This window comes from Heterocephalus glaber, unplaced genomic scaffold (genome assembly GCF_053883595.1).
Source record: "Heterocephalus glaber isolate CG9 unplaced genomic scaffold, H.glaber_assembly_v1.0 deba00001564, whole genome shotgun sequence".
NCBI lineage: Eukaryota > Metazoa > Chordata > Mammalia > Rodentia > Bathyergidae > Heterocephalus > Heterocephalus glaber.
Window position 1 is genome coordinate 20,766,677 of NW_028258351.1, and position 19,522 is coordinate 20,786,198.

General features: G+C 41.5%; 1 protein-coding gene across 8 annotated transcripts in view; it reads right to left on the reverse strand.

Annotated features, from left to right (window-relative positions):
- Stx8 (syntaxin 8) overlaps positions 1 to 19,522 on the reverse strand; it is a 279,691-nt gene that overhangs the window by 15,307 nt on the left and 244,862 nt on the right. The window contains exon 8 of one of the 8 annotated variants that reach the window (XM_021238314.2): positions 16,819 to 16,961. The exons of the other annotated variants lie outside the window; for them this stretch is intronic. Within the exon in view, the coding sequence (XP_021093973.1) occupies positions 16,912 to 16,961 (50 nt within the window). The 3' untranslated portion in view covers positions 16,819 to 16,911. Of the gene's footprint in view, positions 1 to 16,818; positions 16,962 to 19,522 lie in introns of those variants that run through there. 8 annotated transcript variants of the gene reach the window in all.

Consider the following 19,522-nt stretch of genomic DNA (forward strand, 5'->3'; position numbering starts at 1 on the left):
CCCCAAGCAGCATCAGAGCTCACAGGCCCATCTAGGAAACCCAGGAGCACAGGGACATTCTGGCCACAGGGCTCCCACACCAAGTGCACTGTAGGAATATGGGCTGTTCACAGTCCAGTGAAGGAGCTCTCCCTTTGTGACGGTGATCTGCAATGATGTCGCTTCCATTCACTACTACCATCAAACGCTCTCACAACCCCCAAAGGTGAGTGAACAGCCTATCATCTCGGATCTGTAAAACCTGCCCTCAGATAGGGAGGCTTCTACTTTCAGAGCTTGTTGTCAGTGTAGCAGCAAACTGTCAGTATTCCCAAGTGAAAACTCAGGCGAGACCTTGTGCCCTCCTACTGACTTCATGTCTCTGGGACACATGTGCAGGTGTTGGGAGCAGATTTAAGAGCTACCGCTGAGCCTACTGAAAAGACCCAAACAAGGTCCCAGGCCAGAAGTTTTAGAATATTTGAAAACTGGAGCAGAGATTCTACTGGGAAGGAGGATAACTAGAGCTCCCAAGGATTCAGTGCACAGAGCTAAAAGATTGGGAAGCATCTGTGGTCTGTGGGAAGCATTCTGGAGTGGGGCTCAAATCACTTTGGAGGATAAGGCAACCAAGGTGGAAGTCCTTTCTCCCTTCTTAAGATGTTCAGTATGTGTGGCTCAGTTCAGCCACAGAACACATGCTTAGCACATACAGGGAGGCCCTGGGTTCCATCCTCAGCACCACAGTGGGAGCATGTGTGTGGGGAGATGTTCAGTGTGTAAGGGGCTGAAAGAGACTAGAAAGATAATCACAGCAAAAGACACACTGATGACTGTAACTCAGTGTTAGAGGTTACACATTAGCCTATTCAAGCCGATACCAGGGTTTTGCCTGTCACATACCACACAAAGAACAAAAAATATCTGCCTTTCAAATGTGTGCTGTTAGTGCCAATAATAAAAGGTGTTTTGGGATAATATTAAAATGATGTCATCAACTCCTGCTTATCCACTGTTCTGGAAAAAAGGATAGGCAATCCAGAAAGTCAGATTTGGCTGTGAAATATTTGCTGGTTTACAATACACATGGTCTGTCAGACATTTCAGAGGTTTCAGATATTTCAAAGCAAAAAAACAAAAAACAAAAAACAAAAAAAGGTGAGTCATGACACATTCCCAATGAAATGATCCAGTTCTCCCTCCTTGGCCTCCCACGTCCAACACGCCAGGCTCGCTCACACCTCTGTGCCTTGGCAGGGATGGTCCACGTGGACTCTAAGCCTCCTCCAGCTTCCATGTACCCAGCACACTCTTTCCCCAGGAACACTCTCCCTACCCTCACAGCATCTGAGGGCTACTTTATGTGTGTGCATACTAAACACATTCCATACAGAAATTAACATATTACTTAGGTAACAGTTAACTGGGTTTGTGAATTACCACTCCTGATAGTCTGAAAATTCCTGCAGACAACAGGCCATGTGTGTCCATGTCTGTGTCCCCGCGTGAACTGCAGGTGCCTAGCACAGAGATCTTAAGATATGGTTAAGTATTGCTTAACAACAGGAATGGGTTCTGAGAACTGCGCCACTGGGTGATTTCACTGTGTGTGAACATCAGTACAGTGCACTTATGCAGACTAAGATGGCCACAACTTCAGTAGGTGATACAGTCTTTTGGGACTGCTATCATACATTTGGTCAATCACCGACTGAACTGACATTATACAGGGTGTGACTTCATATGTTCAACATACATTTAATGCATTTTGGTTGACTGGACAGCAGCTTACAGTCTAGAATCAAATACTGCCTTGAATATTAGGAGTCACTAGTGTGACTTATTGACAGTTAATGTGGGGATATTTTAGTTGCTAAAATAGTACTTGACACATAGTAAGTGCTTGATAAATATGTGAATAAATGAATGACTAATAAATAAAACTAAACTATCAATAAATGAGGTATTAGGGAGTAATGGTTTAAAAAATCTATAAAAGTTTCAAGTAAAATAAGTACATCGAAATTGATACGCCACTGGTAGGTAGTGGCATGAATATAAAGTTGGGAGGTCATACTCTATTCTTACCTTTCAAATCAATAGTTACATTCTGGTGAAATGTTGGGGTTTCACCAGATGCTCATGGGTTTTTTTCTGAGTTAATCCAGCCATGTGGATCCTTTTCTGTACTGACTCAAACAGCCCCAGTTCACATTTCTTTCATTTTCTGTAACTTTTTAAAAAAAATCACCCTCTGTTCAAAGAAATTCCGGAGAAGGAAGTTACCAAAAGTTATCTAACAACAGAAAACTATGTTGAAATCAGTGCTACTATGATGGGGACCATGCACATTGGATCACCTGAGAGCTTGTGAGAAATACAACTTCAAGGGTGGCTATCCAGGAATCTATATTTTAACAAGATTCTTCTGGTGCTAAAGTTTGAGAACCTGAGGTTTAGAGGTTAGGATCAAATGCCGTGCAACAAAATTTCTGTTAACATGATTGGAAGAAGTGCAGTTTTCTCTGGGCACTACAAGATAATCGTCTGGGGGGATTCTACCCAGAAGGAAGGCCACTGTCCTAGAGGTGAGGTAGGTACCCAGTGGACATATTGTTGATGATACACAGCCTCGTGAGAAGTAGGGCGGCCTGGAATGTGTCTGACACACAACACTTGTTTGCTGTCACAATTCACTCCCAATTTTATGCCAATACTCCCTTGGCTTCATTTGCTCTTGACAAAGAAAGACGGCTTTGTCCTGTGGAGGTCTGCAGGGCCCAGAGCAGCAGCTACAGTGGCCAAAGGACCATTCCTTCTTAGAATAAATAGAGACTTAGATGAATGATCTCCACCAGGTTGCCAGATTTTTCTATCTAGTACTAGGTTGACACAGATGACCTTGGCTGCTAAGAACTCTGACTTTTCTCCCCACAGAGCCTAAGGAAAGGCCTTAAAAGAGGAAAAAGAATCAGAGATGAAGACTATCCAGCAGGAAGAAGGTGGGATGGTTTCGGCTTCAAATGGTCCAGTCTGACATTCATTTCTGTATATCAGGGTCCTAATCTTGGATAACATTTGCATTTTTAAAGCACCCAAAGGACAAAGATTCCAGATTCTAAAGGTGCAAACTAAGTCAAAGGAGGACTGTGTCAGTGCCTGTCACCCTGGACGGTACACCTAAAGCTAGCATGCTGAATAGTTAGTTTCTATGCACAGGCAGCCTCTTCGTGAATGGACTTCTTCGAACACTGTGGGCAAGGAAATGGGAGAGGGAATGTCTAATGATTAGTTCCTTATGGTCCTTACATTCTTGAAGTCTATCTTTACACTCACTGGAACACTTCTGCATTCTTGATAGCAGATTGCAATATAAGTTCTTTTCCTTCTGCGCACTGTCTTTTATTGACACACTAAAATATACTAGGAGCAAGCTTTGCCTCCCTCCCTCCTTGCACTCCTCCTTCCCCACTGCCACACTCTGCACACCGTTCCTTGTTCTCTTTCTAAGAATGCAATAAACATTTCAGCACAATCTTTTCAATCCACATTATTTATAATATTCTGAACATCCATCGAGCCTGGCTAGAATGCTAAGTAATAAATCAAACTTAACAACAACAAAGAGGGAAGGGGAAAAAAAAATCACCCTTTGGCGAGGCTAGAGCCCAAGACGTTTCGTTCCCCAAAGGGTTTTGTTATGTTAGGAAAAGTGAGATGGGGATGAGTCTTGAGGTTTAGAATGACACAGAGTCAGGAACTTGAATCTATAGGCATAATCATAACTTTGTATAAATCTCAAACAAACTTACCTCTCAGGGGTGTCATGAGGATAAATGAGATACGTGGGAAGCAATCTGAGTGCCTTGAATAAAAGCAACTGGAGCCCAGTTCTCCCTTCTGGGTCCCAAAGGTCATCTTCTTGGACCGGAAAGGGCTAAACACACTCCTCCTCTCCTGGAGCTGCAGTCTTTGCTAATTAAGATCTCCTGTAGGTTTCAATAAGGTAGGGGTGTACAGGGGCAGGCACATGATTACGACAGCCTGGTCCCCAGGTTCTGGCTGAGGCTCCGGTCACCAACCTCAGCAGGGACCCTTCCCCCACTGCTATGAGGACCATGCCAGGCCACACACAGCCAGAGGTCTCTCTGCAGGCGATTCATTCTGCTCCTGCTGGTGGGGGCGGGGGGTGGGGTGGAACTTGTCCCACAGCCTTACTGCGTGGCGCTATGCAGGTTTATGTAGTCTGACTTTCTCCTCGCAATGAAAGGATCTGGCTCAAGAGCTTGCTGATGATTTCAAAATTTATCTTAACAAGCATGGAGGCCAGCACAAGCTATGGGCTAATTGCATAACTGGCTTGAGGCCCTTCTGCTTTGGCGATTTCCCACCCATTCTGAAGTCGCACTCTGGAAATTCAAGCTGCTCAGCCTTGCCATGGAGCAGGCGTGTGTTTATGTGCCTAGACCTCAGTTCGGCGGCTCCACTGGTGTATAGTCTAACACATTGTGCAATCTGCTCTAAGTGGTCCCTTCTGACAGTTTCCTGGATGTGAGGTGCTGCTTCTTTTTCCATTCTTGTTCTGTGGGATTGAATATAAGATCTGAATAACTGAATCACAACCTATACTTTTATACTTGATCTTAGCCAAAAGGCTGAGAAGCGATATAACCTGTACTTTTATCATTACAGTCTTATGTTGATTCTGAGGAAATGACTACAACGAGGCCCTCATCATGAAATTTTCTACCAAAAAGCTGACTTTTAACCTTTTTATATAAGATAATTTTTCTTATTCAAGTTATAAAGTCTGCCATCTAATCTAGCTTCACCACTGTACCATTTTGCCTTTGAACTTCATTGGTCTTGTTGCAGGAAAGAAAATGCTTTCCTGTTCATATCTTTCACCCACTTGCTTGACTTGGGGTGATCAGGTCCATTGTTCTAGAATGGATTTGAGCGTTGCTTTGTTCATGTCTAAAGAAACTAATTTATGAGTGATATCCACAAAGTTTTTAAACAAACTCTTCAAAAATGCAATGATTTCTTTATACTCTCCTTAAGTCACAGAAACCCCCACCATCTCCATTACTCGGCTATTAAAGTTAATGATCTGTTTACAATATCCGCTTCTTTTGCTTCTGATGACACAACTATCCATCCTTTTAGCACCAGCCTATCAGGACTGAGCTCTGGGTCCTTTCCTCAGTATACTTCCTTCTCACTCCAAGCATCCATGAGAGTTTCTTCCCCACAGCTGTTATCTCCTAAGCAGAACTCTTTTATCCTCATAACGTTCCCATCACCTCTATATAGAAGCTGGCCTGACGGAGGCAGGGAGACCACGACTCCTCTCTGCACCACCATTCATGCCTTCTCTCTACTCAGTGCAGTTCCATTATTCCCACTTGTCCATTTACACTTGCTATCATCTGTAGAGTAATGAATGAGTGAGCCCAGGGATTTGGTGCAGACTGCCTTGGTTCAAAACCTGGCTACTCTACTTTCCATCTGTGTGATTATGAGCAAGCCACTTAACACATCTGAGACTCACTTATAAACAAGGATAACTGCAGTGTATACAATGTACTGGGAATTGTGTCTATAACACAGTAAGTGCTAAATAATCACTTTCCCATTATGAAGGCTTTGGCAGCCATGCATCATGGTATGCCCACAGCCCATCCCAAGGAAATCTGGTCTGACCAAAGATCCGGCTGAGCAGCGAGCCAAGGTAGCTGTGAGTGATTTATGCACCGTGGTCCTACCCATTGAGGCATGGGGACCTGGGCATACAGAGTGAGGCCAGTACATGAGGCTGAGGTAGGAAAACAGATTCATTTTCTCTGCAGTTCAACTATGAATAGGAGCAAGGCAAGCTGACCAAGTCCCGAACAACGGGAACAAGGCCACTTTTTGTGAAATTGAGTGAGTCTCTGGGCACACTCTGATGAAAAGATTCCCCCAAAGAACAAATGTTTAATATCTGTCTCATACTCTAAATATACATTCTTTAAATAAAGGACAGATTTCAACTAAAGAATAAATTTCTAGCTGGGAGATTTTGGGTCACCAGCAGAATGTGTGCAAGGCTTCCAGCAATTCTGAATTTAGACCTCCCAGGCCATCATTGAGGTTTTCAAGATATGAACAAACATAGTTGCAAGGGGAATGGGGAAAAAATAAGAACCAAGATATATCATGTAAAGGTACAAATTCCCAATGATGAATGTCATCGTATTGTATACCTAAAATGTACCAATAAACTTAATGAATAAAAAAAAGTAGTTTCAGTCACAGTTCTCCTTTCAAACTCACTCCCATTTCAAATCTAGATTCTACAACGTCCACAAGTTTAGTCAGGATGAACACTTTCATGACTTAAGGTGAGTACAGAGCACAGTCCTCGTTAATTTCTTCATCACTCTGGAGAATATCCCTACCACAATTTCTCAAATGAGAAAACCTCTGGAGGACAAGGTGTGGCTGGAGAAACAATGGAAGGAATAGCTAGAAATGAAAGCTGGTGGAGGTTAGTGAAAGCAGGACTTACATGACTCAGAATGGGATCCAAGCTAAGTAGAGAGGAGAAGCCAGTCAGCCTCCGTCCACTGCTAACCCACTCGGTGGAAGGTACCATGTTAGGTTCTGGGAATACAGCAATGCTCAAGATGGACAAGGTACCTGTCCCTAAGGTTTTATAGGTTAGTGAGGGAGACAAACCTTCAGATGATCATACAATGGAACAACACAGATCATGGGTACATGCTAAGCAGGAAACAAACAAGGTGCTATGATAAGAGGTATTTTAAGGAGATGGTCAAATGATGCCCTCTGAGGAGGTGATCTGTTGAGGGCTAAAAGTGAAGTTGGTCAAAGGAAGAACTGATCACAGAATGGGAAGAAAGCCACAATGGCTGGGCATGGCGGCCCATGCCTATGACCCCAGCTATTCATGAGGCTTAGGCAAGAAGATCATGAGTTTGAGGCCAGTCTGGGCAATGCAGTGAGACCAATTTAAAAAAAAAAAAAAAAGCCACCGTGGTTAGAACTGGCCAGGGAGGAGAGAAATAAAGATAAGTTCATCAAGCTAAATTCAGTGAGAGTCAGTACTGACTCTATAGATCCCTGGAGGTCACAATCAGCAGTTGGATTTGATCCTAAGTACAAGGGAAATTATCAATGGGTTTAAGGAGGGATTGGCAATATCTCAGGTTAACAGTCACTACTGCCCCTGGGTGGAGACTGGATGGAGGGCAATGTTCAGGTACAAATCAGCTCAAGACCTGTTTCATGAACTACTTGAGAGAATGCCACCCAGGCAAGAGAGGTGGAAGTGGAGATGGAGAGATCTGGAACATATTTTAGACTAGGATTACTAGAGCTTCCTTTTGGATAAGAATGGGAGGGGGTCATGGTGAGAGAAGGAGAAGAAACAAGGTCTCTACCTTGGATGCTTGGATGAGTGCATGCCATTTGCTGACACAGAGAACAGCAGGGGCTTCTAGATACGTGGAGGGATTTGAGAGGACACAGTGCAAGTAGTAATATAACAGAGCTCAGAAAAGAGGTCTTGAGGGGTGGCAGTGACAGTGAAAGACTGAGAGCCCAAAGAAGTACTGAGAGGAGGGACCAGAGGAGGCCAGAGCAGTAGGGGTCAAAGAGGAGCAGCAGCCAGAAGCTAGGAGAGGGCAGGTGGAAAGAGGGAGCTCAGAGTCTGGGATGGCTGTCTAGGGCCAAGGGCTGGTGGAGGGGCTGAAAGAAGAGTTGGCTTTGCCAGCAGCCACGGTGGACAGCAGCAGCAGCTACTGACAAGATTTCCTGAGGGCTGCTGTGCACCCAGAACTAGGCTCTCCACCTCATATACATCATCTCTAATCCCCTTAGTCACACTGGAAACTGCCATCATCATCACTACCACCACCACCACCCCTGCTGTTACTACTCTTGATGAACCTGAAGCTCAGGACCACTAAGCAGATTATAGATGATTTCGATTTTCTCTTCAGTGTCAGGCTTGGGACTTAAGCCCAGGTCTGAGCAACTCCAACAGTCATAATCATAAAGAGTATACAATTAAGTTATTATTATATATGAAATAGACCCAAGAACACTACTATGGTTAGAATGTTCCCACCAAAACTCAGGGTGAAATGCCACTTCATTGTGAGGTCTTAGGAGGTGGGAGTAGTTGGGACCTTTAAGAGGTAATTAGGAAATTTGCACCTTTACATAGTCTCTCTTGGTTCTTATTTTTCACCCTTTCCCAGCCCTCCCTTCAACCCCTCCATTCCTCCCTATTTACAAAGATTTTGTTCCTATTTTTCCATTTTCTCATATTAATCCCATTCCCTTCTATCCTTTCCTCTAGCCCTCCCACTTCCTTCCCCTTTGCCCCTTTTCTTCCTATTTCACATTACCTCTTATATATTTAGTCCTTATTTACACTTTCAGTTTCTCACACCAGAGAAACTATTCGGAATTTATTCATGTGTGTCCTATTTATTTCACTTGAGTATCGCCTCAATGTGCATCCACTTAGCTATGTAAAGGTGCAAATTTCCAATGATGAATGTCATTATATTGTATACCTAAAATGTACCAATTATTAGAATGAATAATCGATAATGTAAAATAGGAAGAAAAGGTCCAAAGGGGTAGGGGTAGTGGGAGGCACAGGGGAAAAGAAAGAAGGGAAAGGAAAAATGATGAGAAATGGAAAAAATGGAAATAAAGTCTTTGTAAATAGGGAAGGGTGAAGGGCATGAAGGGAGGGCTAGGAATGGGGAAAAAATAAGAACCAAGATGCATTATGTAAAAGCACAATTCCCAATGAGAAATGTAATTGTGTTGTATACCTACAATGTACCAATAAAAGAATTTAATAAAAAAAATAAGAGATAATTAAGTCAAGGGGCCTGTGCCCTTAAGAATTGATTAATGGTTAACAGCTTATCTGGAGAGTGGGTCTATTGTTTAAAGCCACTTATATGTGCATCTCTCACCATATGATGATGGCCTGGCTGCCTCAGGACTCTTCAGAGTCTCCACAAGCAAGAAACCCCTCACCATATGCACCCCCTCAACCTTGGACCTCCCAGTCTCTAGAACAGTGAACTGAATAAACCTTTGTTCTTTATAAATCATCCAGACTGTGGCATTTAGGTATAGCAACAAAAAACAGACTAAGACCAATAATGCAACTTCCAAATCATCCACAGCCAGATGCCGAGTTCTAGACTAGGTGATCAGAGATTTCTTACTTCTTCCTGACCACAGAACATCCCTAGTATCAACATAGTTTTGTTTTTGCTGCTCAAGTCAACCTTCTTAACTGTGAACTCAAAAGCTTAACCACTCCTATTCCTTGGTTTCCCTTCAAGAGCTAGGAGACAAAGTTATTATTTATAGATAACAAGAATGCCTAATGTGGAAATAACAAAATGTAATCAAATGAAAACCTATCTGAACTAAAGTAAAAAGGTTAAAAATACACTGATAGCTTCTAACTCCCTTCTAATAAGCTAGTCATATTCAATTAGAAAATGCAATAAAAAAAGTTACCAATAACTAATGAACAGAAAACAAGGGAATTAATAAAACTGAGCAGAAGCAAAATTTAGAAAATTCTGTAATGTTACTGAAGGACACAAAGGAAAGACATACTATACTTCTGGCTGGGCAGACTGAGTGCTGTGTGCATGTCAATTCTCTTCAACAGAAACATTGAGCTATTTCTCTAAGTGGCCTGAGGTGGTCTGTGAAATTGGTTTGCCATTCACGTGACCAAGATACCCCCACAAAACCACACACATCAAGTTCAAATCTTCACAGTCTCTTAAGGAACACTCATTAAACTGTCCAGGCCATCAAGGATATGCAGATTTGAAAAGCTACCAAGTATCTGAAAGATGTCACTTTAAAGAAGTAATATGTGCCATTCCAGTGTTAAAAATGGTGGAGTTGGTAGGTGTGCCTGGGCCAAAGAGTAGGACTGGACACAGGGTCAGTAGTCCAAAAAGAGGGCTGAGAGCTTTTGCTGCATATGCTTAAAAAGGGACAGAGTAATGCTATGTGTAAGAGTTTAGATGTCGCCTGGACACTTTCTAGTGTACAAAGCATGCAGCATGCACCAGTGCATTGACAGAGCTCATGGTTAGATCAGCCCATACTCCAGCACCCTCATCACATTGAGATGATCCTCACTGAAAAGGAACAAACTGTCTCCACACTAGAGAAGGAGGGTGCACAAAAGATATCCCTGAAGAAAGTGAACAAAAACTTATGACAGTGGAATAAATTCAGCACAAAATATATGCAAATAAAACAACAACAAAGCATTTAACCTAATTATAATAAAAACAGTAATAGACTCTTTTAGGAACTTGCCAAATTACAGAGAAGCAACTAGTACTATTCTCATTTTGCAGATAACAAAATTAAGGCTCAGGTAAAGAAGGCAGAATCCATTTTAAGGAGATGAACACGGGAGCACAATAAGGCCCAGCATAATAATAATCACATAGATGTTCGATGCTGAGCTGTGTGTCTATGTGCGTCGGCCTGAAAGGAGCAGAGTAAGTCACAGAGGGCCTTGAGTGTGGTTACAATGAATATGGGCAATGGAGAGTCTCTGAAAAGTTTTAGCAGGAATAGTGATGGTGGAGGGAAGAGTTTACAAAAGCAAATCTGCATTTTCCAAAGCTCCTTTGAGCTTCCATGGGGAGCCAGGGAGATGGGGTAGGAAACATCCAGAAGATGACAGGGAGCTGCAAGAAGGCTGAAGAAGTGGGGAAGGAAAGCAGTGTATGGATTTTGTAGGCACTAAGGAGGTGGACTCAATGAGAATGGGCCTCTGACAGGATGTAGGGGCTGAGCAGAATCAGGGATGATGTCTGGGGATTTGGCTTGAGGAACTGAGTGGATGGTGGTCTTGTTCATCAAAATAGAGAAAGAGAGAAAGAAAAGTAGGGCTGGAGAAGATCACAAACCCAGTTCTGGATATCTTGGAATTATTGTAAGCAAGTTTTGACAGCACAATATTTGTTTTTCTTTCACTGGGATTACAGAAAACTTGTTGGGTAGCAAGCCTTACAGGAAATGTTCCTATTCTGGTGGTGGTGGGGAGAGTTGTGCACAGACCTACAAGTACTTTGAGTATCAGAAACATGAAGCAGACACAGCCCATCAAATGACTATAGAAGTGTTAAAGGGGCTCTGGTATGGGTCCAGCATCAACAGCTGGTAAAGACTCCCCAGAAAGGCCCTCCTTAGGGTATTCTTCCCTCTCCCCTATCAGTGACCAAGTCAGATGCCACTCTTCTGTTTTTTTCCTCTACTCTGAGACTCCCAGATACACCCTCCTCCCTATTCTAGTACTGGGGTTTGAACCCAGGGCCTTGTGCAAGTGCTCTAGCACTGAGCTACACATCCAGCCTATTTTATTTTATTTATTTATTTATTTATTTTTGGTAGCGGGGATCGAACTCTGGACCTTGTGCTTGCGAGGCAGGCGCCGCAGCCTGTTTGCTTTTATTATATTGAGAGGGTCTCATTAAGTTGCCCAGGCTGGGCTCAAACTTGGTGATCCTTCTGCCTCTACCTCCCAAGAGGTTGGGATTACAGGCATGGGCCATCATGCCCAGCTGCATATTTTTTCTTTTTTTGGTACATTTGATTTTTTTTTACTTGATGCTGATATTTTATTAGAATCCCTCCTTATTTGACACACTAGAATGCATTCCTTCCTTCACTGTATTTTTTCAAACACACTTTCAAATCATGAAAAAGTTTTCAATGGACATGCATGTGACTCGAAGCGTCCTTTCTACTAAACATTAGTGTTATGACTTGGATCTTAAATGTCCTCTAAAGGCTCGTGTGTTGAAGGCTTGATCCCCTGCTGATGGCACTGAGGGAGGTGGTGGACCCTCTGGGTGGGACCCAGGGGAAGGAAGTTCAGTCACTGGGGGTATGCCCTTGAAGGGGATACTGAGACCCTGGTCCCCTTTCTTTCTCTCTTTGCTTCCTGACCACTGTGATGTAAGAAGCTGTGCTTCATGATGAATTCTCCACCATTATGTTCTGCCTCACCACAGGCCCCCAAATATGAGAGCTAACCAACCATGGACTGAAACTTCTGAAACCATGAGCCAAAATAAATTTTTCTCATGCTAAGTTGATTTTCTCAGGTATTTTAGCACAGCAGTGGAGAGATAACACAATTAGTGTCTCCAGATATTCATTTTCTTCACTTATAATTATCCATATCACCTTATAACTTAGACTTAAATATTTATCATTGCATAACAACAACAAAATCAACCAAAGGAAAGAGAGCCTTTTACACTCCTCTGCCCAACCTACACTGCTAAGAAAATTGGAATTTGCCTCTCACCTAGTGGCAGTACATCTAAATTAAAAATTCTGAGAAAAAAATTATTCAGGCAAGAAATAAGCTTACAAACTTGAATACATGAGAGAGCAGCTGGTGGATATAATTTTTTCTCTCTCTCTTTCTCTTTACCAAAACTAAAGAATCGCACATATCTGTGCTCTAGCAAATGGGTATCTAAGGCACCAATAGAGGTTAGGTGGAAAGTCATGAAGCAAGGGACATTACATGCTCATCAAAGTACACAGACAGGGGCTATGCAGGGGATGAAGGATCCTAAAAACCTGATAGGTACCCTCAAGAGGAAAAATGGACCACTCAGAATTACAGACCCCTAACTGAGGTGACCCTGTATGTTTAATATCTAAAAGAATCTATTGGATGAAGCTCACAGTTCTGCTTATGATAACATCTGAGCCTCCTGCCATTGAATAATATTTTTACTGTGACCAAAAGCTGTGAGATAATTAGACATTACTTTTCCTGAGCTGGGGGTGCAGCTCAGTGGTAAAGCATTTGTCAAGCATGCACAAGGCCCCAAGTTTAGTCTCCAACAATGTAGGGGAAAAAATATATTTCTTAAATGAAAGAGCTTTTTTCCTTTCTATAAATATTTGACATTATTCTGTTTGAAAGAGAATGAGTCTGGTACAAATGGGAAGGGGACCAAGAGGCGGAGGGGGATGGGATGGAGGGGAGGGAAAGGGGACGTAAAAAGAATTCAGACGTGTTATATACATGCACCAACTCCCCATGAGGAATGCAATCATCATGTACTGTAGACATGTACTAATACAAATTTTAAAATAGGTACTAATAAAATTTTAAAAAGAAACAGAATTCTTAAAGTTTTCATGTCACTAGTTTAAAATATAAATTTAAGAGAAGTACTCTCAGGTGGGTTGTGCATACTTTTTTTTGGTACCTGGGATCGAACTCAGGTCTTTGTAACTTTTAATCCCAGCACTCTGGGAGGCTGAGGCAGGAGAACTGCAAATTCAAGCTCAGTGTGGGAAACTTAGCAATTTAGTAAGACCTTGTCTCGAAATAAAAATTAAAAAGAATTAAGGATATTGCTCAGTGAAAAGGCCCTGGGTTCAATCCATGGTGCTTTCTTCTAAAAGTACTCACTGTAACAACTCAGAGTGTAGTTTTTGCATCAATTGTATACATTTTTTTTTTTTTTTTGGCGGTGCAGGGAATGGATCTGAAGGTCCATACTAGGCAAGTGCTCCACCAGTGAGTTGAGTTCTATCCCAGCCCTCTACTGTGTGCGTCCTCTTAAGTTAAAAACAATTGGTTAGGGCTGGGGATTTAGTTCAGTGGTTCCACCACCTGCCTTGCAAGTACAAGGTCCCGAGTTCGATCTCCCGTACCAAAAAACAAACAAAAACAATTGGTTAAACAACTAAAATGTTTCCCAAACTTGCTTGAGTCTCTGTGAATTAAGTTACAGTTCTTTTCATTTTTTTGGAATTATTTTACTAATCAAACACAAATTTATTATAGTCTTCAGAAAAGTCTGGTGGAAACTGTAACCTGAAAAATATTTGAGGATTTTCTTTTGAAGCTGAAAGCCAGCAATTACAGTACTGGAAAGGCTATTTTACTATGGTGCATTTCCTCAGGAGAGGAAATGATTTTTGAGAATACTGAAGTCTTTCTTATTCTAAAGCAGGCTAGCAACACCTGTACACAATCTTTCTAGACAACAGACTTTTCTGAAGTTTCATGTCATGACCATTTAATTTAATAGCTCTGAGAGTTTAAACAGGACACTAATACCTCAGTTAACTGGCACGTTTGGTGAACTGGGGATTCTAGTTAACTTAATTTTTCCATCAACTAATAGTAACCCTTTTATGCAACGAAATTTCCTCAGCAGGATATAGGGGATCTGGACAGCTCTTTTCAGGTATGTACAATTGTATGGTTTGTCTCTTGGTTTTCTGTTTTTCTTTTCTTAAATCAGCATTTTACTTTTCATAAATCTTCAAATTAATAAATCAATACTCAAAACACATATGAAAAGGCTCACCAAAACAAAAACAAACAAACAAGGTTAAGGTTAACTCTGATATTCTTCTTTCTATTTCTTTTGGTACAGGGTCTTGCTATGTAGTTCAGGCTGGTCTTGAATTCATTCACTATGTAGTCCAGGCTAGTCTCACACTCATGGCAATCCTCCTGCCTCAGCCTCCCAAATGCTGAGATTACAAACATGTGCCACCATGCCCTGCAAATTTTCTTTTCTTTTTAGATAGGGTCTAGCTATGTAGTTCAGGCTGACCTTGAACTAACTCTGATATTCTTAGCTAAAGAAAATAAACCTAAAGACAAAATAAAACATTTTCATTGTAATTCACGCAGCATTCATTTATCTGCACCTTGGAGATTCAGAGATAAACAATACATTTTTTTAAATCTCAGAAGCTCATAGTTTACATACAGATGAAGTAGGAAACTTCAGAAGATATGAGAAATGACAGTTGTTTAAAGAGCTTTTCCTTAAAAGCCTATTAAACTAGTCTTGCTTTTGAAAAGTCATGGCAAATGAAGAATACTCTTTGAAATAATCAGTGAGAAGAAAATAAATGCAATGTTGCCTCTAGATCTTTTAACCAGTTAGAATAATAGCTGACTTTATTATTTACAATTCAATGTGGCAGAATTAGGAAGCTCCTACAATTCTTAGAAAGGTAATAGCTAAACAAGTTAAATTAACCTAAAAACACTGATTCAACTTGGTTAGGGCCCAAATCTCCTTCTCAGTCTCTCCCTTGGTTTTATGTTTTAATTAAAGATGCAAAGGTTTTTCAAAGTCATGGATGAGGCTCGGTCTATTTCCTCTGATGGTTTCCAGCAGGCAACCTTGGCCTCAGCATCTTAAGTTTTCTGGAATCTTAGGTTCCATTCTCTCAGCTTCCCAGGCCCTAATCCTGGAGATTTTGATTCAGTGGTTCCAGGACAAGGCCCAGGAATTTGTATTTTTAGAAGGAATATTATGTGATGCTTATCATTAGGGAAATTGGGAAAATATGGATCTGGATAAAATGATGTGCTTACCAAGGAAAAGCTGGGACTGGTGCTGGAAGGAAAAGCAGATTCCCAGACTTTGAGGCCCAGAAAGCCTGTGTTGGACTCAGGAATCTCCAATTTTCATTTTACAGTGCTGAGAATTGAACCTAGGGCTTCCAGCATGCTAGGCAAGCTCTCTACCACTGAGCTACATCCCCAGCCCAGGAATCTGCATTTTTAATAAATAACCTCAGGAAGCATCTGGTTGACTACAACATGGTCTTTGGTTCTGAGGAGCCACAAAACTATTCTGCCCATGTTGAATATGAAATATCTACATTCAGGAAAAAGTAATGGGGAAACCCAAAGAAGTGATGATTTTTCAAAAAGAGGCATATCCAGGATATTTCTGTGTACCTCTGGCCCAGACTACTTGCTGTCTTAGATGCAACAGTTTCTGATCTGAGCTACTTGGGTTCATTTCTCTAGGCCTGCCTCCAGAATCAGGGCCAAGCCCAGTGAATTACAGAACATAAGATACCCATGTGTACATATACGGGACAGATCTAGGTGCGTATGGATGCAGGCCTGGTAGTCTGAAACAGTGATCACAAAATAGCAAAACATCACTTGAAATGGTTATGGACTGCTTATATCATCTCTGAAAACTGCAAGTGAAATTATTACTTGTACCATCCACTGGCTGGTTGTAAATGAACACATTGTTTATTACAAATTCTGCTGAAATAAACCTGTCTTCACATACAGTTGCTAAGGTACTTGTGCTTAGGAAAACAAATACTTTAAAGACAAACAATACCTTCACATTTTCCCTTCAAAAATGACTAATTTAAATACTTCTGAAAAGCTGTAACAGGCTTGTTCTGGAATCCTCATGTTACAGCACTTCATACTTGCCAATGACTATATGGATCTCTTTGGAAACGCCAAGGGAAATATCAGACTGGTAAGGCTAAAAAAAAAAATAGGGCAAGGTCATAAGTGGGATGAAAAACTGCTCTTGAATGCTTCCCCATGAAGTCAGTCAAAGTTTCACCCAAATATTTGAACTCCAAAAGCACCGCAGCAGTTCAGATGTCTTGGTTTCAAACCCCTGCCCACATGGCTCAAATTTGCAATGTACGTATTCAGTATAAAAACAAAGTCCTTTAACTGTTAGCACAGAATTCTTCTCCAAAAAAGAGGAAGAAAGGCGCATGGTTCAGCCCACCCACATACAATGATCTTTGACTTCTAAATATCAGTGTCTCACACACAATTACTTTGGCTTTAGAAGACTACGCTGTCTGCTCTGTTGGGGTGGGCAGGTACAAAAAAATACTGTCCCAAACATGCCAGAGCTGACGATTTTATGCATGTACAGTACAAGTGGTTCTTTTTCATTTTGGAAAGAAAACTCACTTTAAAAAGGTTTGGTGGAGTGGTTTGGCAGCAGGATTTCAACTCAATACATCTTTCAAGTTTGGTAGCTTGTAAGCTCAAGGCTTTGGTTCTTGTCTTCAACCTTTAGACAACTCCAAGCTGTCCACGGCAGCTGCAGAGGGTGAGTCTTTAAATGAAATAAAGAAATAATTGCTTCAGGGAACAAAGGTAAGAAAAAGAGCCCTGTTAGCTGAACTATGTGGCTCCATGGGATTGTGTGTGGTATGTAGTCTTGATTAATACTGTCCGATGTGGAAAGGAGGAATCCCTGAGCAATTCCAGAGAATCAAAAAAAGTGTGACGGGGTGGGAGGACGGTGGGTTTCTGAAGTGTGCCTGGGTTCCTGCCACTCATCAGCCAAGTGACCTGAAGAAAGGACCTTCCCCTCTCTGGGTCCTTGCTCCTGGTCTGTGATAGGGCACTAACACTGCCTTCTCCACAGAACTGCAATGAGGATGGGGGTGGGGGGCATGACATAGAACATCCCCCTCCCCATAACATAGAACAACTCCCCTCTACCTAAAGAAAAGAGGGAGAGATGGTATAAAATCTATTAAAACAAAGCAGGAGAGAGAACAATCAGATATAGTAATAAAATATTCAAATATGGAAGGTAAATAGGTAAGTGATAAATGACTTTCAGAAGATGAAGGGACCTAAACAACTGATTAGGGGAAGGAAGGAGGCTGGGGATCCAAAACAGGAAGTGGTTGGTACACTAGGTCCCCAGAAGGCTCAGGGATGAGAGGCGTGGGTCACTCATACTGGGAGCTAAAGGCTGTGATAGGGCACAGGATACATGAGTGCCAGAGTTGCACATTAAATCCCCTTGGCCACCTCCCAACAACCAGCAAAACTTCCTCTGCTCTATATTCTCAGGGGAGTTCACATGAGCCACTGGGCCCAGGGGCTCAAAACATGGGGACATGAAATGCTAGAGGAGGAAGGAAGATGTAAGGTTGAAAGGAGATTACATAAAAGTTTTCATGGAGAATGTTGAGCTTGCCACTCACCTCTCTGCCTGCTGGGCTCCCAGACACTAAAGGCTAAGCTTCCACTTCCAGGTGGTGACTACAGTCCACTGAGCAGAAATAGACTAACCAAAGAGAGAGCACCTACAGACACAAACATTTGGCATCCCCAAATACAATGGACAGGTCCTTCACTGCTTGATAATCCTATGAAATCCCCAATTTAGCAGACCCTATCCATGCGCATGGAACTTTCAAATACTTTTCAGTGCTTTGTTCTTAAACATTAATGGGTAGCCAAGCATTATTAGATATTTGGAAAAGCAGAAAAACAAAACCAGTAACAACAACAAAAAAACAAAACACTCTCTGCAAAACCAGCCAAAGAAATTCAATGAAAAGATACATTGCAAAGAACAAAGGAATATTTCAAAGAAACAATAATTAATATTCTCAAAGAGATAAGGAAACAGAACAACATTTTAAAAAATCAGAAAACTTGGGAGTGAAAAATAAGACAGCAGGAATAAGAAAATCCAATAGAAGGATTTTTAAGATGTAATTGAACTGTCACAGAAGTGAATAAAAAGACAAAGAAATGAATACAGGACAGAAAATAAGAGAATTGGATGATGAAGTCAGAAAGCCTCATATCTGGGTGCACCAGAGAGAAAAGAGAATGCAGACAAGGGAATTACCAAAACTGTAAGAATTTCCAGAACTGAAGGACATTAATTTCCAGAATGAATGATGCACAAAGTACCCAACACAGTTGCAGGGAGTGAAAGAAGAAATTATTCAAAGGCCTTCTGTGTGAAATTTCCAATTCTGGGGCTAAAAAGAGGCTCTTAAGAGCAAAATATGGCATATACTAGGAAGCAGAATGGCACTGAAATTCTCAGCATCAGTACTGGAAGCCAGGGGACAAGGAACAATCCCTTCAAAATTCTGAGCACAAACTCCCACTTAAAATTCTATAAGCAATGAAGTATAAAGGGGTAAAATAATATTTTCAGATGTGCAATATCTCAAGAAATTTATTTCTCAGGTATTATTTCTCAAAAAGCTAGGAGAACATGTATTTCATCACAGAAACAAATTAAATCTAAAAAGAAAAGGGCCGGGGATTTAGCTCAGTGGTTCTGCTGCCTGCCTTGCAAGTGCAAGGTCCTGAGTTCGATCCCCAGTACCATAAATAAATAAATAAATAAAATAAAGAGAAAAAAGTCACAGAAGAAGGGCTCCAACAGAAGAGAGAGGTGATACAAGTCATAAGACAATATTAGAGAGAACTCCTCAAATAGAGGGGGTACAGCAGGAGAGAAAAGAGGAATATATGCTCATGACAGTTTCTTCTTGAATACCCAAGCCATGTGTGTACATTTGCACACACACACACACACAATCTCAATAATTCACAACATGCTCATCAACTCTCCCAAGTGCAACCAAAGCTGTATTAATTCCCTTCCCAAAGAGAGAAAAATCTCAAATCACAAGTTGCTACTGTATATAGAAGAAAAAGCCATGATACCTGTTAAAAGAACTATGACCAGTTCAATTAAACAGTTTACTTGAGCAAGAAAAAGCTTCTAGAACCAGGCAGCACTCTATACCAGAGATTTTTTTTTTTTTCTTTTTGAGACAGAGTCTTGCTATGTGGTTAAGGCTTGAACTCACTGTGTAGCCCAGATTGGCCCCAAACTTGCAGTGATCC